The following is a 20,038-nucleotide window of genomic DNA, read 5'->3' as shown; positions in this document are numbered from 1 at the left end:
AATCAAAAAGTATTAGTCATTGGTTTACAATCATCAGGTGAACCATTATTGCAGAATCACATATATAGAACACCAATCATAGGTGGCTAATATGGGTCACAGCACCCATTATAAACAATTGAATTTTAGAACTCAGGCTATTTAGCCCCTTGAGCCTGTTCTGCCATTCAATTAGATCATGGCTGATCTGTGACCGAACTCCATATACCCATAGAAAGCTCATACTACAAGGCATCTCCAGGGCACTCAAGTCATCTGAATCATTGTTTTAAGGGGCCAACTGTGTGCTCTACAATGGACAAGGTAATTGTATCTGGCTTTACTTAATCTCAGTTGACATTTGGAAGTGACGTGATGGGGAGGAGCTATTAACCACAGTCAATCTCTCCACTACTTTTACATCAAAAAGAAAGCTAGTGTTATAGATGGTTATTCCATTGACAAGACTAATTAAGGATAAAGTGTTTTTCTAAAACCTTTTTGGCAGCAGCCACCAGCTGTCACTTTAAGGTCCTCTGGTTAGGCTGCATGTAGACTACGTTTTCCTAAATGCAGCCAGTCCCTTCAGGAGACTTAATTTTGCAAAGGGGGCCTCAAATAGGAGTTAGGTCCCCTATTTGCATATGCAAAGGGCCCAATGCCGGTTTCAGGCATCAGCCCAGGATGCCTCTTTTTCTGCCTTTATCAACATAGCAGGTGGCGCAGAATGAGCGCACATCCTGCCCACCATATTGGATGCTTGGGTGCCCATTCTGCACCTGAAAAATGGGTGCAGTGCCATCGAATTTCTAGGTCAATATGTGTTGGACCTGAATATTTGGCAGTCACTAAATGGGTTACTTTCTGGGTATCGGTCACTACTTAAATATTGATGGAATAGAATGAATAGTTAGGGCATGATTTTAACATTGAAAAAGGGGTGGGCTAGGGGTGGGGAGCATTGAAAATCGCAACCATTTCAGACCCACGCCCAACCCACCTCCAATCTGTCCATTTCCGGTTTTCACCGGGGTGGGTAACCAACCCACTCCCTGGAGGCAGGTTGGTGACTAAAACTTTTCAAGGAGGCTACGGGCCTCCATTTTTACAGATTTTGCAATTTCAACCTCGGGGGGCCGGGATTACCAGGCCTTCTCCTTCACGCCAAGTGAGAGGAGGCGAGAAGGCCCAAAACTGCAGGTAAGTGCCTTTCTGGCACAGCTTGCGAGCCTGGAGGAGGAGGAGTGCTTCCCCCAGGCCCAACAAGCCTACCTGCAGCTACCCTCCGACGATCGCGGACACCACCCCCCACCCCCGATCTCAGACCCCCCCCCAAACGATCGCGGACCCCCGCGATGACCCCGATCCCAACACCCCCCTCCGTGATTGACCCCTGATCCCACCCCCGTGCACATCAGTGCCCCCATGCAAACCCATGACCCCATATGCCCAAGAGTGCCCTATGACGCTCATCCATACAATCAACTTACCTGAAGACTTACCTTTTCATGTCCTCTCCCTGGCTGCTCTCCTGTCCGACTGAGACCAGCCTGCCAATCAGGCCGGCCAGTCGGATGGCAAATTGACAAAAAAAAAACCCTTACGTCAAAATCATAAGGATGCCCGGGAAACCCGTACAGAATCCGTATCTCTCCATGGATATAGTTTCCCACTCAGAACACTATGGAAAAGCCAACTATAACAAACTCCTGATTGTGTGGCAAGCTGTTTCTCTGTACTCGAGGGAAAATTAATTAATCTGCTAATATTGGAGAACAGTGCAGACACCTTAAGATGGCTTCACCAATGGCACTGTAATCTTCTGATGCCTTCACATAGCATTCACGGGGACTACACACAACAGAATCATTCAGATTGTGATCTTAATCCTTATTAGCCTGATCTCACTCATACTGACATTACAACAGAATGTTGGTAGTTTAAGATCAGCACATACACATGTTTTCACAATGTCTTTTTTTCTTAACTCTTGCAGCTCGTACTAGAATCTTTATTGTTTGTATGTAAACTGCCCTCCAGATGGAACCCACAAATGGAAAGAATTAAGACAATTACACGACCTCTAATGCCGCTTGGCATTTCATTATAAAATGTATTCTATATTTAACAAGTACTGGAAACACACAATCTACTGGTTGATTTTACTTCCTCCTGAAGTAGTGAAAATATAGAGCTTGGTTGAACAGGTTTAGATGTAAAGTTTTGCTGCTGTGGAAATTAGGAATTTCTGGTTTCTCGTTTGTTTTTAACATTTGTTCATTTATTACATTTTTTGTTTCTGTAAATCAATTCAAAAGTTACATATTATAATGCTTTTAGCGGGAGAACACCAGAGCAATCAAAAGTTACATGATCGTGACAAAGGGTGGTGTGAAAACAATCCATCGTGGCCAGCCAGGATCATATGCAGTTGTGAGACTGACCACTGCTGAAATGAAGTACTTAACCCATGACATTTATGAGGTATTTATCCCATGATATATCCTCTATGTAATTCTAATCCTTAAATGAACACATTTAGGATAAAACATCTGTAAAATGCAACACAATTTAAATTTAGATTCATTACCATTCTAATGATTTTAATTTTACACTGAATAACTGACATGGACTCTCATTACACAGTAAAAGCCAATAATCTTTACTTAAGTGAGTGCAGGGTACAAATTTTTACAACAATCTCTAGCATAATTGTAATCATCTGATAAAAAGTTCACTTATCTTTGTATAATGAAGAAAAACAACACATTCAGGGAAATTGCAGGTTAACTTAAAGTCTCATCAATATTTGTTTCAATGATGGCAACAAAGTCCAGCTTGTGCTGCCAACAGGCTTAAAGTTTAAACCGTGAACAGCTCCGGTGATTTCTACAAGTAACAAACAATTACCAAATACATCAGTTTTTAAAAAAGCCATTTTAAATATTTTGCAAAGCAGTTTCTTGCACAGCAGAGGCTAGAAAGTCTGTGCAAAAGAAAATCATTTGTATTCCCTTTCTCTTTGCATACTTTGTTTAATTTTCCATAAACCGTGTCCAGAGACAGGAAGTTTGGGTTCTAGTTTACTGTCTCTTGTGTGCAGATGGACATCACCTTCATATATCCCTGGCTTCCACAGATAAGCATTGCATATAGTGATTACTATGGGTTAACCTCATCCTGCACATATTGTGTCACCTTCCAAGATATCCGTAGATCTTTGCATTTAAGATCTGTAAAGTCTTTGAAGAAAAACTGGGCCAGTAGATTAGTAATCAATGAATTCAAGACTAATGTAATGGTGTTTCCATTTACTTACTCCTTCACATTAAGTAGTGTGTATCTGCCATTATCACATACTATTTAAATTCCTATTAATTTAGGTCCATGGGATTATAACACCAGTGTAGCATTTGAGGTGGTAAATAAATGTTATTTAAAATTTACCCTGAGTGATTAGTACTTTTACTGCCCACAGTATTAATATTTCACATAATAGAATAAAAATGTGACAAGTGTAAATTATAATGTAATGGTTGGCAGAAACACATGGTGTTAATTGAAACTCCTCTTCCTACCAGGAGCTGTACAACATACAGAATAGCTGACTCATGAGTATTGTAGGCATTCTCTCACTCAAGTGAAAGGCCACTTATGCATGCTGCATTTGAGTGTTACAGGACTTTTATACTTACAAAAGAACTGCCATAACTCAATTCACTGGCAAGAAACTCTCTTAACAGCTTTATACTTTTACAGTTTGGGATATGGTAACAAATTGACTCATCACATGCAACTAGACACTAAACTACACAATGCTTTCACCTCATACTGTCCCCCAGGTAGAATCCATCTCAAAAGATGGTACAGAGTTTTCTTTCCCCTTAGGAAATCTGATTTTTCTTTGCCAGAAGTTAAACAATGACCTACAAATTCCAACAGTTCAAAGACCTGCAAATGCTGTACAATTTCCATTGTAATTTCAGACTGTAATGGTATGTGTGCACATGGTGGGAGAAAATTATAAGAAATTTATAATTGTTAATGAGTTAAACATTTGTGTTTAGGCAACCATTTGAAATAGTCTACTCTGTTTAATTCAAATGATCTCAAATTCAATTTTTAATGCATTATTTTCCTGTTATCTATATTGCTTCATTCAAATGATTAGAAAAATTGAATTATCCAACACAAGAAACTTTGAAGTTGAGGACTGTAATGCCTATTGTAGGTGTACTCATCTCCTATTCATTGCAGTTCCACAAGTGTTACTATTATATTTGTGTTCCAGACAGAGCTATCACTATTGCGATGTAGCCAAATTGGTTAGCAAAAACATAAAACTACAGCGTAATAATTTTGGTGTATTTATTCTTTATTTTTGTAGTGACCAGATTCAATGGTTATTTAGGTTAATCCCAGTACAAAAATAGACTTTGTATAGATTTAAATTAAATTTAAAGGAACTTAACTGTAACACTGATTTTTAAACAGACAATACCTCACAATGGGATAAGGCCAGTAAAATTGGAATTAGTAAGTCTCACTTGAAATTCAACTTTTTTTTCTCGTCAAAAGCATTTCAATGTTTCTCGAATTGTTGAAATCTAATCCCATTTAAAATTAATTATTTCACATTGTTTTCAAGTAGTATATTTCTAATAGAGAAATATCACAAACAAAAATCATTCAGCTTAGGGGCAAAAAAATTGTATCCAGAAACCTCAAGGATTAAGAATAATGGGCAGAAAATCTAGCTCTATGTGTACTTTGAATTTACTGTGAAACCTAAATTCTTTTCCTCTCAAAAATTAGATGGTAGATTACCTCAAATGCTATGTATTTTTGACTCCATTTTATTTGCAATACCTCCACGTACAACAGTTACTCATGGTTTGCTATTATACCTTTAAGCATTCTGAGGTATCGTGCAGAAAGTAGGCAGTACCCAGCTCATTTCAATTTTATAGTTTTTTTAAAAATTGGCTATCAGCAATAGAACCAGCTGCCAACATTGCCTCTCCATACAGTATTTAATGCACTCTTGTCTTTGCAATGGTCAACTGCTAGTGAAAGTGTTTATTTAGAAATAAGGGCTGTAGTCCAGGTAAATTGCACCGTATTTTCTTTCATTCAGGTGAGCCCCTTCCATAAAGACAGTCCACAAACCAGGATTACATTGGATATAGGGGAGGTCCCACTCAAGCTATTTCATATTCACAGCTGAAGGCTTTGAGTGTTGGTGCAAAAAGGCAAGAGAGACATGGGAAAATGGTCTTATTCAGTGAAGGAAAAGGATGCATTTGAAAAACAAGTTTTAAAAAAAAAAGTTAAATTAAATTGAGGCTTTCTTAATGTAGACATAAGAGTATCAACTATTAGCAGCACAGTTCCCATGTTAAACCATTTGTGCCACTGACACGGTTATGCAACATTAATGCCCACTATGTAGGACACTTGTTACCATTTGGGAACAAAGGGAAATGATGCCACCACATAAGGCAACTTGCACACAAGGAAACACAGTAAACGTGAAGCAAACTTCTTACCAAATGTACAGAAATTTTCATAGACATGCATAATTCAATAAAGCATTTTTTTCAGTTCTGCAGATTACACAACTCAGCTGCTTCTCTGCAGCTTAAAAGAGGTCTGTTCAGCAGTGAGTGAGCATATTAGAATTTCTACCATCACCTCAGTGGCATTAGCCTTATTTCATCAATCTTTGAACACATTTTCATCCAATTAATATATGTGGAAACAAGGGGGGGGGGGGGGGGAAGTCAATATGAAAAAAATCATACTGATTTGAGTGTGTTAAGTGTTCATTCTATACAAGGTGCATCATAGTACAAACACTTGGAGTAAAATCAGTTGAATATACTCCTCAAACAAAGCAATGAACCAATATTTTGCATACACTTGACAATACTATTATCTACAGGTATTATCTAAATGAAAAAGGATAGATTTCTCCCCCCCCCTCCAAGAAAAAATATCAAAGAAGGAATATTCTGCCCATATTTATTGTTAATAAAAGAACCAAAAAGCAGTAAGTAATGATCACATCAACAGTACATTTTGTAAGAACACAAGTCATACAAAACAATTTTTGTAACTCCCAGCTTAAGCAGAGCAGATATTAATGGCATGAACCTTGATAACCAGTCATGTTTACACACTTATTGTGCTTCATTCTAAAAAAGGAATGGAGTCCGTTAGAAACCAAGTAAAAGGTCTATTCAATTGCAGAGTTTTCGTCATCATTTAATGTTAGTGGCTATTGAGCTATAAGGTTGCCAAAGCCAAACTGGCCATTTTGCATTAGTAACTGGTTATCCTTTAGCAGAACACATGATGTCAACCCCTTGAAATATCTCTCATTACTTTTGAAGATGGTGTTATAATGGAGAACAGATGGCAGAATGAAGGGAACAGTTCCTATAGTGATGTCACTAGAACCAATCGGCAAACTACACATCAATTTAGTTCCCATTTAATATTTTTTTTACATATTTTATCACTTAATTACATAACGTGTGGACTAGCCATGAACATGAACAGATTTGGTTCCCTTTGGTGCCATCAACCTTGGCTCACTTGGGAGTCATCAGGTAAATCCATTCTAGGGGTACAAACCTTACCATATTGCTCTGTTTCTACAAGTGTGCACTCAGGCCTTCCCCTTTGATTGTCAAATCTTCTATTGCACTCACCACTGAACAATCCTTTTTTTTAAATATATAAAAGAAACCTTTTGCATTTATTACTCTCAAAAGGTACTCACCCGCACTACTCTCTTGCAGGTATTTTTAATTATTGTTTTATGAACCACAAGTGTCTACTGTCAGTGAATTATCACAAAAGGCAGCTTATATCAGAAAAGTGTAATTGAATAAAGCAGTGAAATTCCATCCACAACAACAGTCTACAATATAAGGAACTTGCTTTCAAGTTTGTGCATGACAAATATAACATCAGGATTTAGGATCTGCTTTTATATGTATAGTAAAGCATTGCCATACAGCACAGAAATAACAATTATTGTACACATTCACTGCCATAGAGGAAAATAAAACTTTTACTACTTTCTGCAAATGCCATATATAATCAAAACCCAAGGAAGTACAGCATATTAAACAAAATAGTAATTACCAGTGGATACTCTACTCATAAGGATCTTGCCCTGTCAAGTTGGGGATAATCCACAAAAATATACTTTAATCTGGTGAACGTACAACAATACATTGTACACTGACACCAAAGGTGATATATTTAAGATGCTATATACACAAACATTTGGCTCAAATTCTCTTTACATATAGGTTAGCAAGTGTTCATGGCTTTTAAGGTTTAGCCTGCATTTAAAAAAGCAAAAACTAAGCCAAGGTAACAAGATAAAACCATATCTAGAGAGCATCAACATGCAACTTTGGCATATATAAATAATTTCATAGCTGAATGTGTTTAAAATTATACAGTTCTACATAGTCAGTGATAAGTTGGGGTATTATGTTTTCTTTTAATAAAAATATATAAGTGATCTGGAATCAAATTTGGATTTCAGATATTAACATAAAATAACTTTAACCAAATTCCAATTATAACTTAATATATTAAGTTTCTCTTAATGCTATATTTCACCAACAATCTCCTCATTTCTCATGCGGGTACTTAATGCATGTTTCCAATGTACTTAATAAATTGCATTGCCACTTTTACAACCCGTTTTTGCACATGCAGAAAGAACTGTTCACCTCAGCCCTATACCGTGCAATTTATAACACTCCTTCAAGAGACGGAGACCCATGCCAGGTTCAATATCATAGATTTATTTTATGTACAGTATTGCTCTCTTTTTGTTTCTTTCTACAGCTTCAATGCTACAAAGCAGAAAGTTTAACTAGCCACACCATTTTATACACACACACAGGACACTGTCAGAATTGACAACCAACTGTCTTGTTTCTGCAAGCGTGGTAGGGTTGAATATAAATTTATTTTTTTGCAAACCAGTAGAAGATAACAGCTAATACAAATAAGTGCCAGACTGGGACAGTGACTAAAATTTAAATGTGGGACACCTGCAAATATACAATTAATTTGCACTGTAGAGTACCTGATTAACTTATACATTTTCCATGTCCTTGTCTTAGATATGTAAGGACAGTTCTCTTGTAACAAAAGAGATTACTACAAAACGGCAGCAAAAGGGGGCTTTATGTCACCCACGTGTCCATCCGCATGCGCTTTACGGATGGGCTTTCTCGGTCATCTGCGGAAGGTCTTGCGAGTCCAATGGGCGAATGGAAGTCACCCCGAGGATCCTCGCGGTCGCTTCCGTCGTACGAGCTGCTGGAGCTGCTCAGGCTATCGACGGGCGAGCGTCCCATGTCGTGCCGGGACTGCTGAGGGAAACCCGAAGGCGTCATCCGGTCTCGGGGTGGCGAGATTGGCTCCGATTTGATGTTGACGTTCTGGTTGGTGTTGATTGAAAGATTTGAACCCTGAGGTGACTGACTGTTAACTCTGCAGAAAATGAAAACAACAGGTTAGGTGAGCATGATGACTCTTTCACATATAAAGCAGATAATACATTTCACCAAAGGTTAGTGTTACTCATACACTTTTTTGTTCAGGGCCACAGTATCGACCAAAATCATGCATAATGTTCATTCTCAGGAATGCTGCAACGCAATGCAACATGAAATGATGGACTCAGAGGTCTGCTCCTGCGATTCTCTAGTCCGTGAGTTCCTGATTTCAGTCCTGTCACTATGAGCACTAGCCAAGTGTTGTCTAGGCACTTTCACACTGGAATAGGAAAAAGGAACTATAGGACTAATACCTTTACTTTTATAAATTCCTTCAACTTACTGTAGTGAAACTGAAATAACTCTGTCCCCTAACTGGAGTCCTTTGCTATAGTTTGCTGCAGACCGAAGAATTGGAAAGGAACCAGCACTGAATCATTCAGCATCCCACAGCCAGGCAAGCCATGAGTGGAAGCCCAGAGCATATTGAGCAGCAAGTCCACTGAAGGTCACAGGTGCAGGGAAGTGATTCCCCAGGCTGTTATGAGCACTGCTGCCATATTCAACAGGGAAAACAGTTATTACACTGGCTAAGTGTGCTGACATGCTGCAGCAAAAACTGATAGAACTAGTTTCCTGCTGGAGATTTCACACCCCATGAACTTACAGTCTCAGCAGGAACTGGCTGAGAAGCCATTAGGGGAGAGAAGAAAAACTGAAAGGGAACATCAACTATCATAATTTGTACACTTGCTACAGGACAGTTCCAGAATTGTATTAGTATGATTTAAAAGCACATCACTAATTGACTGTTCTTTCACCAACAGGTAAGGACATGGTCCAGGGAAAGAAAATGGTAGGTTGCCTACCACAGGTAGAGTTTCTCTCATTCCACATGCTAATAGGAAATTCCCACCACTGGGGAATGGGGGGTGGGGGGGGGGGGGAGGAGGGGGAAATTATCTCGTGAATAATGTCCCTTTAAGCTTTTGTACTAAATCAGTTGATCTTCTATTAGCTTTGCTGACTCAAAACCTCTCTCTGAAGCAGATCATCAGTTCCTCGCCCATAGAGATCCGTGAGCCACGTAAAAGTATTAAAATGTGACTGTTCAATTCTGGTGCAAGTAAAGTGCAACCAGTAATAAAACAACTGGAATGTCAAGAAAACAAGATCCTTTGTGTTTTAGTCCACACTTCGACCTATACTGCTCTCAAAAGAATTTTAGCTGGGTTTCAGCTGGTCCGTGTAATGAAATGCAGGGTGGGTGCTGCAGCTCCTGTGCCCGGACTCCTTACATAGGCACCTCATTCCTGTGAGGAAGGAGTCAGTATGCAGCACATTGGTGGCTCAAGGTCTCTTAACATTTGCATCCTGTACCCAGCAGTTTAGAACATCAGAAACTGTATGGTCTACTGTGACTACTCATAATAGAGGTGAGGATGCTGGATACTATTACACAAAGAGGTTTAACTGGATGGGACATAAACAACCATGCATAGCGCAACATGAAAATGGCTGCTTTAAGTATATTCAGGTACTTCTCTGCCCATGCTCATTATTGAGCAGCGAGTCTGGAATCCAATGGAAGGCACTCCTGCTTCTCCAGGAAAAAGTCCAATATAAAAGGAAAGGTTCATTAACAGGGACATGTGTGGAATGTGAGAGAATGGCTGCCTGTCGGGCGGGAAAGAAGCTGGGGAGCTGATGTTAGGAAGGAGATTACTACAAGGAGATGCTGGAGGGCTGAAACTCGGATAAATGTTATAATTATTTTTGTACAGTTAGGGGTTGGGGCCGGATGTCGGGGGGAGGCCGGACGTCGGGGGGAGGGGAAGGGCCAGGGTCGGCCGACCGCGGGGGTCTGATCACGGCAGGTAATCTTGTTGGGCCTGCAGGAAACACTCCTGCTCTTCCTGGCCCACAGGCAGTACAATAAAGGCACTTACTTCATGGATCCGGCCCTTCGAGACACAAATGGCATCAAGGGCTATGGGGAGAGAGCGGGAATATGGTATTGAGATAGAGGATCAGCCATGATATTGAATGACGAAGCAGGCTCGAAGGGCCGAATGGCCTACTCCTGCTCCTATTTTCTATGTTTCTCGCCTCCTTTTAACTGCCGGGATTCCCAAGCCCGAAGAATCCCGGTCTGTCATGAGTTAAAAATTAAAATTCTGTTAAAATGCAGGCCCGCAGCCTGCTTAAAAAATGTCAGTGACTGACCCCGCCTCCTGTGAGCGGATTGGTCACCCACCCCTCAACCAGGCTCCGTTAAAACTGGAAGTGGGCGGGTTGGGGTCGTGTTTGACATTTTTACAATTTTTTCCTTCCTATCCGCCCCCAACCCACCCGTCCTTGGAGATTAAAATTCTCCCCATTATCTCCAGGGAGGAAGATTTGCTCGGGCCATTGTGTGTAATTTTGAATGCATATACAATGTTTCTACACAGAGCAACCAGAACAAGAAGTTAAACACTAGTATGTTTCGTACTAGTTGCCATGTTTGTAAATAGGCCTGATTGACCGCAGCACTTTAACAAACACTGGGAATAACAACCTCACCAAACACACTGGAGAAATCACTCTCAGACTCCCACAAATAATCACAGAAACCATCAAATTAGGTTAAATGAATCTGCGATGCATTTCAGTGGAAAGCTGACCTTTCAATGAGCACTCTCAGATATTTGTCTTCTGTCTCGTTTAAGCAAATGAATTGCAAATACTTATCAATACGTTTTGTTGAGAACTAGTTGTTTCAAATATATAATAAAATGTTTCATAAATTGCTGCTGCTAAAGCACACTGACTAAAAATGGTCTATTACTAGAAATTGGTAACTGTGGGTTCTATGGACAAAGAACTCAGAATGAGTGCCTAATGCAAACATTTAAAAGATTGGAAATATTAATTTAATAATTCATTTTTGTTGTGTGCAGTTTCAAATAATATTTATATATCAAAGCAATTAATTTTGGATGGATTAAGCAGTCAATATTACATTGTATTTCAAATAGTTACATCAAAAGAATTTATCCATCCAAATAGTGATCTGCTGAATTCCATTTCAGAAAGGTAATATCTAGAAAATATTCCACAATCAAGGACCGATTTCTACTTAAATAGAGTTGAGTGTTCATTATTGCCTGACCTGATGTGCAATATTTACTGACAACTCGCACCATCTCTTACAACATTAGTCTGTGATGCTCGACTGATTTTTGGTATGTAAATAATGGAGCTCCTACGCAGTCAAACTGGATTTCATAACATTATTTAAGTTCCACCTTAGACTTCCTCATGTTGAGGTTTGTGTGGCTTTTATTGATCCCATCCTGCAATAACAAAACAGAAAGTGCTGCCTATAAACTAGAACCAAAAAGTAACTGGATTGGGCTTCCTTCAAGAGGTACTATTGCAATATTATTGGTACGTTTATTTTGCCTGGGCTCACACTAAAATTAAAGTCCATTAAAAACTAAAATTCACCCCAATATTCCCGTCCCCTTCCCGTCAAATCATGTGAGTGCAACATTCTTATTGTTAGATGCACCTTGATTTTTGGAAGAAAGTTTAAAATTAAAACTGTATTAAAATGCAGCTTTGAGTCTTGAAGGCCGGTTTTGATGTCAATTGACAGAGGGATATTTGTGACATCCACACACAACACATCAAACCAAATCCAAGTTGCTAAGAAAAAATGTTCACGTTCCCACATGACACTCACACACTTGCCACAGGCTTTACTATTTTTGTTCGAAACAACCAAAATGAATCACTTCATTTAATTTTCTGTCAGGGGCCACAGAAAATCAGATATTGTGATTTTTTTTCTCTCTCTCTGCACCACCAGCTGCTAAAAGCAGAATTCTTATTGGGGAGTCACAGAAACAGTTACCAATAGCAGCAGCGTTATTATCCTATCTGCAGATTCAAAGTTCACAGGCTCGGAGGAGCTGAGGCAATTGGCCTTGCAGTTCACTGGAAAGCAGGACATTTAAACAGATTGATTTAACTGGGTAAGCTGGCCACACCCACCAGCCAGCAAGTTCCAACAAGCAAATAAACAGGCAGAGGGCCGAAGGTCTACTCCCTAATTGGAGAGTGTATAGGTTGGATGCTTGCTTAGCCTGCTCAGGCTGAGTTTTGGAGGTTCTGATGGTTGTTGTGCAATTGCTTTGCTGATGAATTTTAGAGCTTTAATCTACTGAAGGACAGAAGATCAATCAGCCTATTCTGCAGCTCTTAAGGGAATCCTGAAAGGCTGAGTTCCTGGGCAGCAGTTCTAGACTCTTTCTCCACAGCATTCATAGCCAAATGTTGCAATAGGCATACTGTGTGATTAATGCAATTTACATTAGGCTGCTTGGAATGATTTGCATCATGGCCACATTGATATGGGTAAACGATGTGTACAAAATCTTGAACCAATGAGTCTGGTTCATGCAATTTAGTTAAATTTTCTGCATAGTGTATTTAACATTAAAGTACTTTACACAACAAATTACCTTCAATTGACTATTATGTGAGCAAACATGGCAGTCATTCAAAGTCTCACGAACAGCCATAAGATGAAGACCAATCAATCAAGTTTCTAGGTCGCATTTGTTGAGGAAGGAATGTCGGCTAGGACACTGGAAGTACTCCCCGGTCTTTGAAGATGTCTATGAAATCTTTATGGCCATCCGAGCACAGGCAGATGGACCTTGGTTTAACATCTCATCTGAAGGAGAGCACTTCCAACCATGCAGTAGCTCTTCAGTACAGCACTGAAGGGTTTCTCTAGATTCTGCACTCAAGCCCAGGTGTAGGCTCAAGCTCCTCTGATCCAGAAGGAAGACTGAATCTGGAGCTCACAATCTTAACCTGGAGAACACTTCGAGAATAAAGCTTCTTTGTTCAAATGTCTATCAGCCACAACCCCTTTTCAGGTGATATTGGGGACATCCCCTCCAGAAGGAATTTGCTGTGTTTGGTTTGTTCTTGGAATGCACCAGGGAGTGTGCAGGCAGGTGGGCAATCAGGACTCTACCAAAGGCTTGTGAGACTCAATATAGTCTGTCAGAATTGGGCAAGACTGATGTGAGTTGGAGCAGATTTTCCCTTATTGTTCTTGCTGCCAACCACTTGGATCCAGAGTAGCATGAAGGCAGCATCATATGGTACAGGGACACATCCATTAAAGGATAGTATAAGTGTCTGCTTCTGGGGTTGCAGCCATTTAGACATCAAAGTAGGGATACAGTGCAGACATGGTTTCAATAAAAGAAATGTACCAAACCTCCAACAGAGGCCTAAGGACCGCCTTGGAAGGTGAAGAGACTTAAGGAACACATTGATTTTCACCCCCTAGGACAGACGAGAGGTTAAATTCCAGTTTAACCGGGGCAGGTAGGGGGTCGGTCGGGCGGTTCAGTAGTTTTAATGTATTAACAAGGGTGCGTGCTTCAGATTTTAGCAGCCATTTGGATTTAACGGCTGCGGACCGAGTCTCTCAGGGCTCGGGAAACCCGCCAGCTAAAGGGAGACGAGATCTGCTGGATCCAGCAGCTAAGTACCTTTCTAGCATTGTTCGAGGGCCAGGAGGAGCAGGAGTGCTTCCCCCCGGCCCCCCAAGCAAACCAGCCACGATCGGCTGACCCCCCACAACCTGGCGGACCAGTGATCTCCAGGCCGACCCCCCCCCCCCCCACCCCCCGCGATCTGATTCCTATATGCGATCTTTCCCCTCTTCCCCCCACCCCCTGAAAGCAGTAACTGAGACTAGTGTGGGTTCAATGAGTTGTGCCCTCCAGTACCTTGGTCAAATGACCATTCTTTATACGTGGGCTCTAATGGTATCAGTAGCCTTTAGGATTCTTGCAGGCATCAAAGCTGAGCTCAGTCCTGTCCTCACCCATTGTCTACACTTGGTATTCAAGCCAAGAGTTATTGGATGGGAGCCAGCAGCAGGAACCCTGGCTATTTTTGCACATCTGTGGGCCAGGTACATAGGCTACATGGAATGCTGCCAACTCTTCTTAGTTAAGATCAGCTAACTCATCACAGACCAGGGATCAAACCTGGGACCATCCGGATCTGTATGGCTCAGTACCACATGGCATAGTGCACTTACCCAAAGATCAGAGGCGTTCCAGTAACAATATTTTTAGTATTAATTTTTGACTTAAATTCCTGTTAATAACTGAGAATTTTTAATCAAACTGTATTAGCAATGACTAACTTACGCTAATGAGCTGAGGGCTGCTGGTCCAAGGTGGTGCTGTTGCCAAGCAGACACTGGCCCTAATGACAATGTCCCTGGTGAGTTGAATCCTGATAGTACAGACAAGTCAGCACTGGTTAGTGAATAATCTGCAGATGAAAAGGGGAGAAAAATCTCTTTTCAGTTACTTTTGGATTTACATGAATCTGCACCTCTAAATAGCAGATACTCCAGTGAGCACCGAAAAACAGCAGCTTAATTTAATTTCTGTTCTCCAAGAAAAATGATTCTGCAATATACATATTCTTTGAATGACCTCCATCAATTGTTAATTAACAGAAGTGCCTTGAAAAGGCCAGTTCTATTCTGTGTCAATATCAGGCAGGTACAATTATTGAAGTTGTTCTTTCAGATATCCCTGGTAAATTTAAAAGTTGGAAGCAATTCACCCAATTTTCCAGGAGTCCATTGTTATATTTATGGGCCCGCAGACAACAATATGGTCCAATACCAATTTTATGGCACTAGATTTGGGTCAAAATTGAGTCAGGCAGAGATTTTGTTTAATATATTTTCAGTCATATAACTGAGCAGAATTAAGCTTTGTTAAATAAAATGAAACCAAGGTAATATCACAATTTTCTGAACACTGATTTGAAAAAACATGTTTGCTGTAAATGTTTCAGATGCAATATGGTTTCCACTGAAAGCAGTATACATGCCTCCCAACACCGTTATCATCTTAAAGGCATTCAGTTGTGAAAACATACGAGATATTTTTTCTTAAAATATACAGGAGCTCAAAGATGGTAATGGCAGAATGTATGCACTATTTTCATAAAGTAAAATACAAGATGTAGACTTTTCTATAATAAACAATGTTTTAAAGGTCTTATTTTTGTCTTTTAATTCTGTTGGTAACATGTCAACATGATAACTTAATCAAATCACATTCCTTATAAACAGGTCCACAATCTGTAATGTGTCAGCCAGAGGTCATTGTAGAGGCTTTTGTAGAAAACAACTTCTACTCATTTAAAAAGAAGTAAAAATCAATTTTATGAAGAAAAGTGGGGCGGAAAAATAATTACGATAGAATACTCCATATGAAAATGTAATTCCTTTTTCAAGAAGTAGAAAAGTCAATAAAGTCAATTCATTAATGTTGGATTCTTCTGACCTGGAGCCAGAAATTTACAAGCAGCTACAACTAATTGCTAACTGACCTCTGTAATTTACATGCAGCTACAATTACCTAGATGTATCCATTTAGACCACTACCCCCAACAAGAAATACATGAACGGTCATATTTTTCACATGATATATTTTTCACATGATATATTTTTCAGAATTAGCTGGAAATGATGTTTGAATTAGAGCTACTTTCTATAATTTGCAAATTGTGATGAAAAATTAGCTTCATTTATTTCTGGTAATTCTGTTCATGGTGCATTAAAGTCAGCACAGACCACATATCAAACTGTGATATCTTCATAGGCTGAATGGCTCAGTACCTCACCAGGTGGTGCTTGTTATGTAGGGAGCCAACAGGCAATGTAACCAAAAACCTTCCATTAAACCCCCACACGAAATCCAAGCAATGTTGCTTTATATTAATTCTTATGAATTGGGGTAAGGAAAGGAGCAATTTTGTAATAACTTTACTTCAGCACAGACAATAATGCATGTGAATTAATATTCGGTTACCAGTGTTGTATGTCGAGTACAACAGACCATGTGGTGGTAGACTTGGTGTAGTAACGGACACTACAGGAGTTGCAAGAGCCTGTGTTGATTGTGAACTGTTTATCCTCTGTACATTCTACAAATAAAAGATCGAGTTATTTAACAGAAGCATTTGCAAAATCTCTGCTGAAACACTTTTACAGAAACTAGGTTTTTCCACATGTAGAGTTATACAGGAACTATTGTGAAAGCAAATTTATTTTCATTCTATACTCTTTTTTTTAAAACTGTGATTTAGGTTTATGATCTAAATAATCTCATTAATCTGCATAATTCATAGGGATGACTAGATTCATCACAAAAGCAAAGAGTCCAATTTTATGTTTTGTACAATGCAGAAGTTGTTTTTATAACTAAAAGCTGGCCCAGGTTTATAATAAATGAAAATGTAGGATTGTGGATTATTCAATGTCCAAAATGCCATTGGATAGCAGTGCAGGGTGTAATGGAGAATTGTGCCATTGCGTCCAAGGGGGAAAACTGGGGTCTAAATGTTTTAATGAGTTCACTATGTTCTGTTTCCTCCATCTTGTTATGCGGAAGAATTAAATTAGTCACACTCCAACTCTGCTTATTTTAACAACAATTTTCAAGTTTACAATGGAGTTTAACGAGAATTAAAACATGCCGAGTATTTAACTCTCTAACAGAAAGCTGCTGGAATTTGAGCCAGTCACTCAAACTGACTTGCCCCGTTAGTCGATTTTGCCAGTTTTGTGTCAGGCCACCAGGTGGAGTCGTGTGCAGAAGGAAGGTTGAGGGAGCAGAAATCTCTCCTCCGCTTTCCTCATGCAGATTGGAGTCAGTTGCAGAGCATCTTTGATGGCATCACATAGCAGCCTTTGCTGAAATTACTTTGCAGTGCTACCACTGGTGGAAACTCTGCTATTGGATAAATATTTGAAGCAAAGGAGACTACAGAGCCATGAGGGGACAGCAGGGCAGTGAGAAGAGTTTTGGATTGCTCTATCAAAGAGACAGCACAGATATGGTGGAGCGAGTGGCCTCTTTCGGTGCTGTAACCTTCTATAATTTAAAAGGACAACTGTAATTTTTAATCAACTGCACATAAACAGGTTTGTATGTGCACAGTTGTTTTTGTGCTGGCAGGGTGATGGGGAATGTACTGTGCAATATAACCGAGGCAAGCTCACAGCATTGGCAGCCGCACAGAATTGCTTTATTCAATTAGGATTCATAGCCATCAAGAAGAATCAGCACTAGCACTCGAAGCAATGTGCACTCAGCTGTTCTGACTGCTTGATGAATTTAAGCGGTGAATACATCCATGAAGGCCCAAATGCAATTGCCAGTCTGAGCTGAGTCGGTTGGTCTCGCCCTAGACAGTAACAGGGGTACTATAATTGGCCTCAGTGTCTCTGTGTTGACCAGGTTTCTTCCTCCTGATCGCAACCCTTACCATCAAGACTTGCACATGAATAATGGCTACACAGGCATGGTACTAAAAGGGAGGGGGGGGCAAGGGGTGAGGGGGTGAATGGAAGGGAAGATAATCTAACCAGATTAGAAGTCAAGGATCAGAAATAGTAAATGGTAGAAAATCCTTATTGCATGCATTGGTTGAATAAGAAAGACATTTTTACAACAAATATAATTTAGTAACACAAAAATAATTTTTAAAAGTTGGTTATTATTAAACACATGCTTTTCTGTTGCAGCTTGTGTTAGCTCAGTGGATTTCTAAAGCAAATAACTTTAGATTATTAACAATCACAAATATCCCAAAAGCATGCAGAAAAAAAGTAAAATACACCAAATACTGTTATACAGTATGAAATTATTGTAGTTCATAATATTACATCCATTTTAATACAAAGTATACCATGCTCATCAACAAACCTCTATGGAAAGGAAGGGAAAAGCTTTCAGAGGCCTTAAAGCTATAAATCATTATAGAACTTAGTGCAGACTAATTATACAGCAGTACTTGGTGGGTATTGAGTTATTTAATGGTTGATAATATTTGGACCAATATCCAGGAACGAATCCAGGTGCTTTTAACTGAGTCCACAGCTAATGTTTACTTAGCATGAATTAGAGCCTTGATTCAAACTAAAATGTTGGAACTCTCAAGGGGTACAATTTAGTGCTGTTAATAATGGACTTATGTTAATAAGATAGAAGGTTTTCAATAAATCAAATCAAAGCAGGATGCACCATAAAATCTGGACAAAAGTCAAACCTTTCTGTACAATTAAATCTCTGGCAAGTTAATGAGAGTTACTTATACATTAGGAAATAAGAAGAACAAGATCGCTGTTATTGTAGGAGTTCTTATGTGCTTTGTGTTTTGAGAGTCTAGCTGCGGGGGGGGGGGGGGGGGGGGCAAGAGTAGGATTCCAAGATTTTATGCTATTTAAAATTAGCGGTTACGTCAAAAATAGGTGCAATTTTTTTTTCTTATAAAGCTATAATGCAAGGGCAATGATACATTGGAGACCCACACCATGCATCTTCCTTCCCATTTAAGTGAAAAGTATTTTCCTCTTCAAACACAAAAACCATGCAATAAAACTGATGACAATACCAAACTCTATTAACTTCTGAAAATGAGTATTATTTCAAGACTCTTTCAAGACCTATTATAAGCGCACACATTTCTCCAAGGTGAGATCAGACTTACCATATCCAACTCATCCTCCTCTGACTGTAGAAAGCAGATACAAAATAAACATACTCTGTTATTAGAAGTGAAAATGATCCCAAGACTGCTCATAATTGGTAGTCAATTATTAATCGAATCAGCAAGATATAGATTAAATTCAAAGTGTTCATTTTTGCTTCAATTTTCAACTGGTTAATGGTTATATTGAAAGGAAACAATGGCATTGATGTTAGGTAAATGTTTTAGATTCTCATGGCACCCACGGTACTGCCAATTCTTGGTTTCAATCTCATCTTTTCCAATGTAGCCAGTTGATTTCCTTCAACAGCTTCTCCTCCCGTATCCACACGGTCATCTTGGATGCTCCTTCCTCAGCCCTCTCCTATTCTATCTCTATAGGACATCTCAATGACATTATCCTCAAACATGGGGTCAGCTTCCACAAGTATGTAAATGACACCAACTCTACATTTCTGTTTCACCCTTCATGCTATGGCAGTCTAGCTGGCTGACTTCAAATCCTCGATGAGCCCAGAACTTGCATTAGCTCAACTTCATCAAGGCTGAATGAAGGCTGTTGTATGGCTCCGGCTTTCTGCCTCAGGCACTTGATAGGAATGAACCTGCAGGTATGCTTTTGTGTTCTATTCAACCCCACATCTAATGCATTGCCAAGACTGCTAACTTCCACTTTCAACATTCTCCTCACTGGTGTCCCCAGCTCCACCTTACACTAACTCCAACTCTGCGACCTGGAAACCTTGCACAGCTATCACTCCTGTTGTTGCCAACCTACACTGGCTCCTTGCCCCCGAGTGGGATTATTTCAAAACCCTTGTTATTATCCTCATATTCCTCCAACGCGTTTCTCCACCCTACCTAAGCAACCTCCTCCACCTGTACATCCCAACGTACAGTCGCTGCTCTGTTGTGCATTTGCGCTA

At 39.7% G+C, this 20,038-nt stretch overlaps 1 protein-coding gene across 15 annotated transcripts in view; it reads right to left on the bottom strand.

Moving 5' to 3' along the window:
- Positions 1-2,617: 2,617 nt before the first annotated feature.
- Positions 2,618-20,038, bottom strand: part of LOC137301862 (myocyte-specific enhancer factor 2A-like) — a 311,843-nt gene continuing 294,422 nt past the window's right edge. For 12 of the 15 annotated variants that reach the window (XM_067971554.1, XM_067971555.1, XM_067971556.1 and 9 more), the window contains 4 exons: positions 19,113-19,136; positions 16,430-16,544; positions 14,744-14,870; positions 2,618-8,508 (listed from right to left, as the gene is read on the bottom strand). In XM_067971554.1, coding sequence (XP_067827655.1) covers positions 8,199-8,508; positions 14,744-14,870; positions 16,430-16,544; positions 19,113-19,136 — 576 coding nt within the window. In that variant the 3' untranslated portion in view covers positions 2,618-8,198. The remainder of the gene's footprint in view (positions 8,509-14,743; positions 14,871-16,429; positions 16,545-19,112; positions 19,137-20,038) is intronic. The other 3 variants (XM_067971564.1, XM_067971565.1, XM_067971563.1) reach the window with 1 other exon arrangement.

This window comes from Heptranchias perlo, chromosome 34 (genome assembly GCF_035084215.1).
Source record: "Heptranchias perlo isolate sHepPer1 chromosome 34, sHepPer1.hap1, whole genome shotgun sequence".
Classification (NCBI taxonomy): Eukaryota; Metazoa; Chordata; class Chondrichthyes; order Hexanchiformes; family Hexanchidae; genus Heptranchias; species Heptranchias perlo.
The sequence above is the reverse complement of the archived record's forward strand: the minus strand, read 5'-3'. Positions and strand labels throughout refer to the sequence as shown.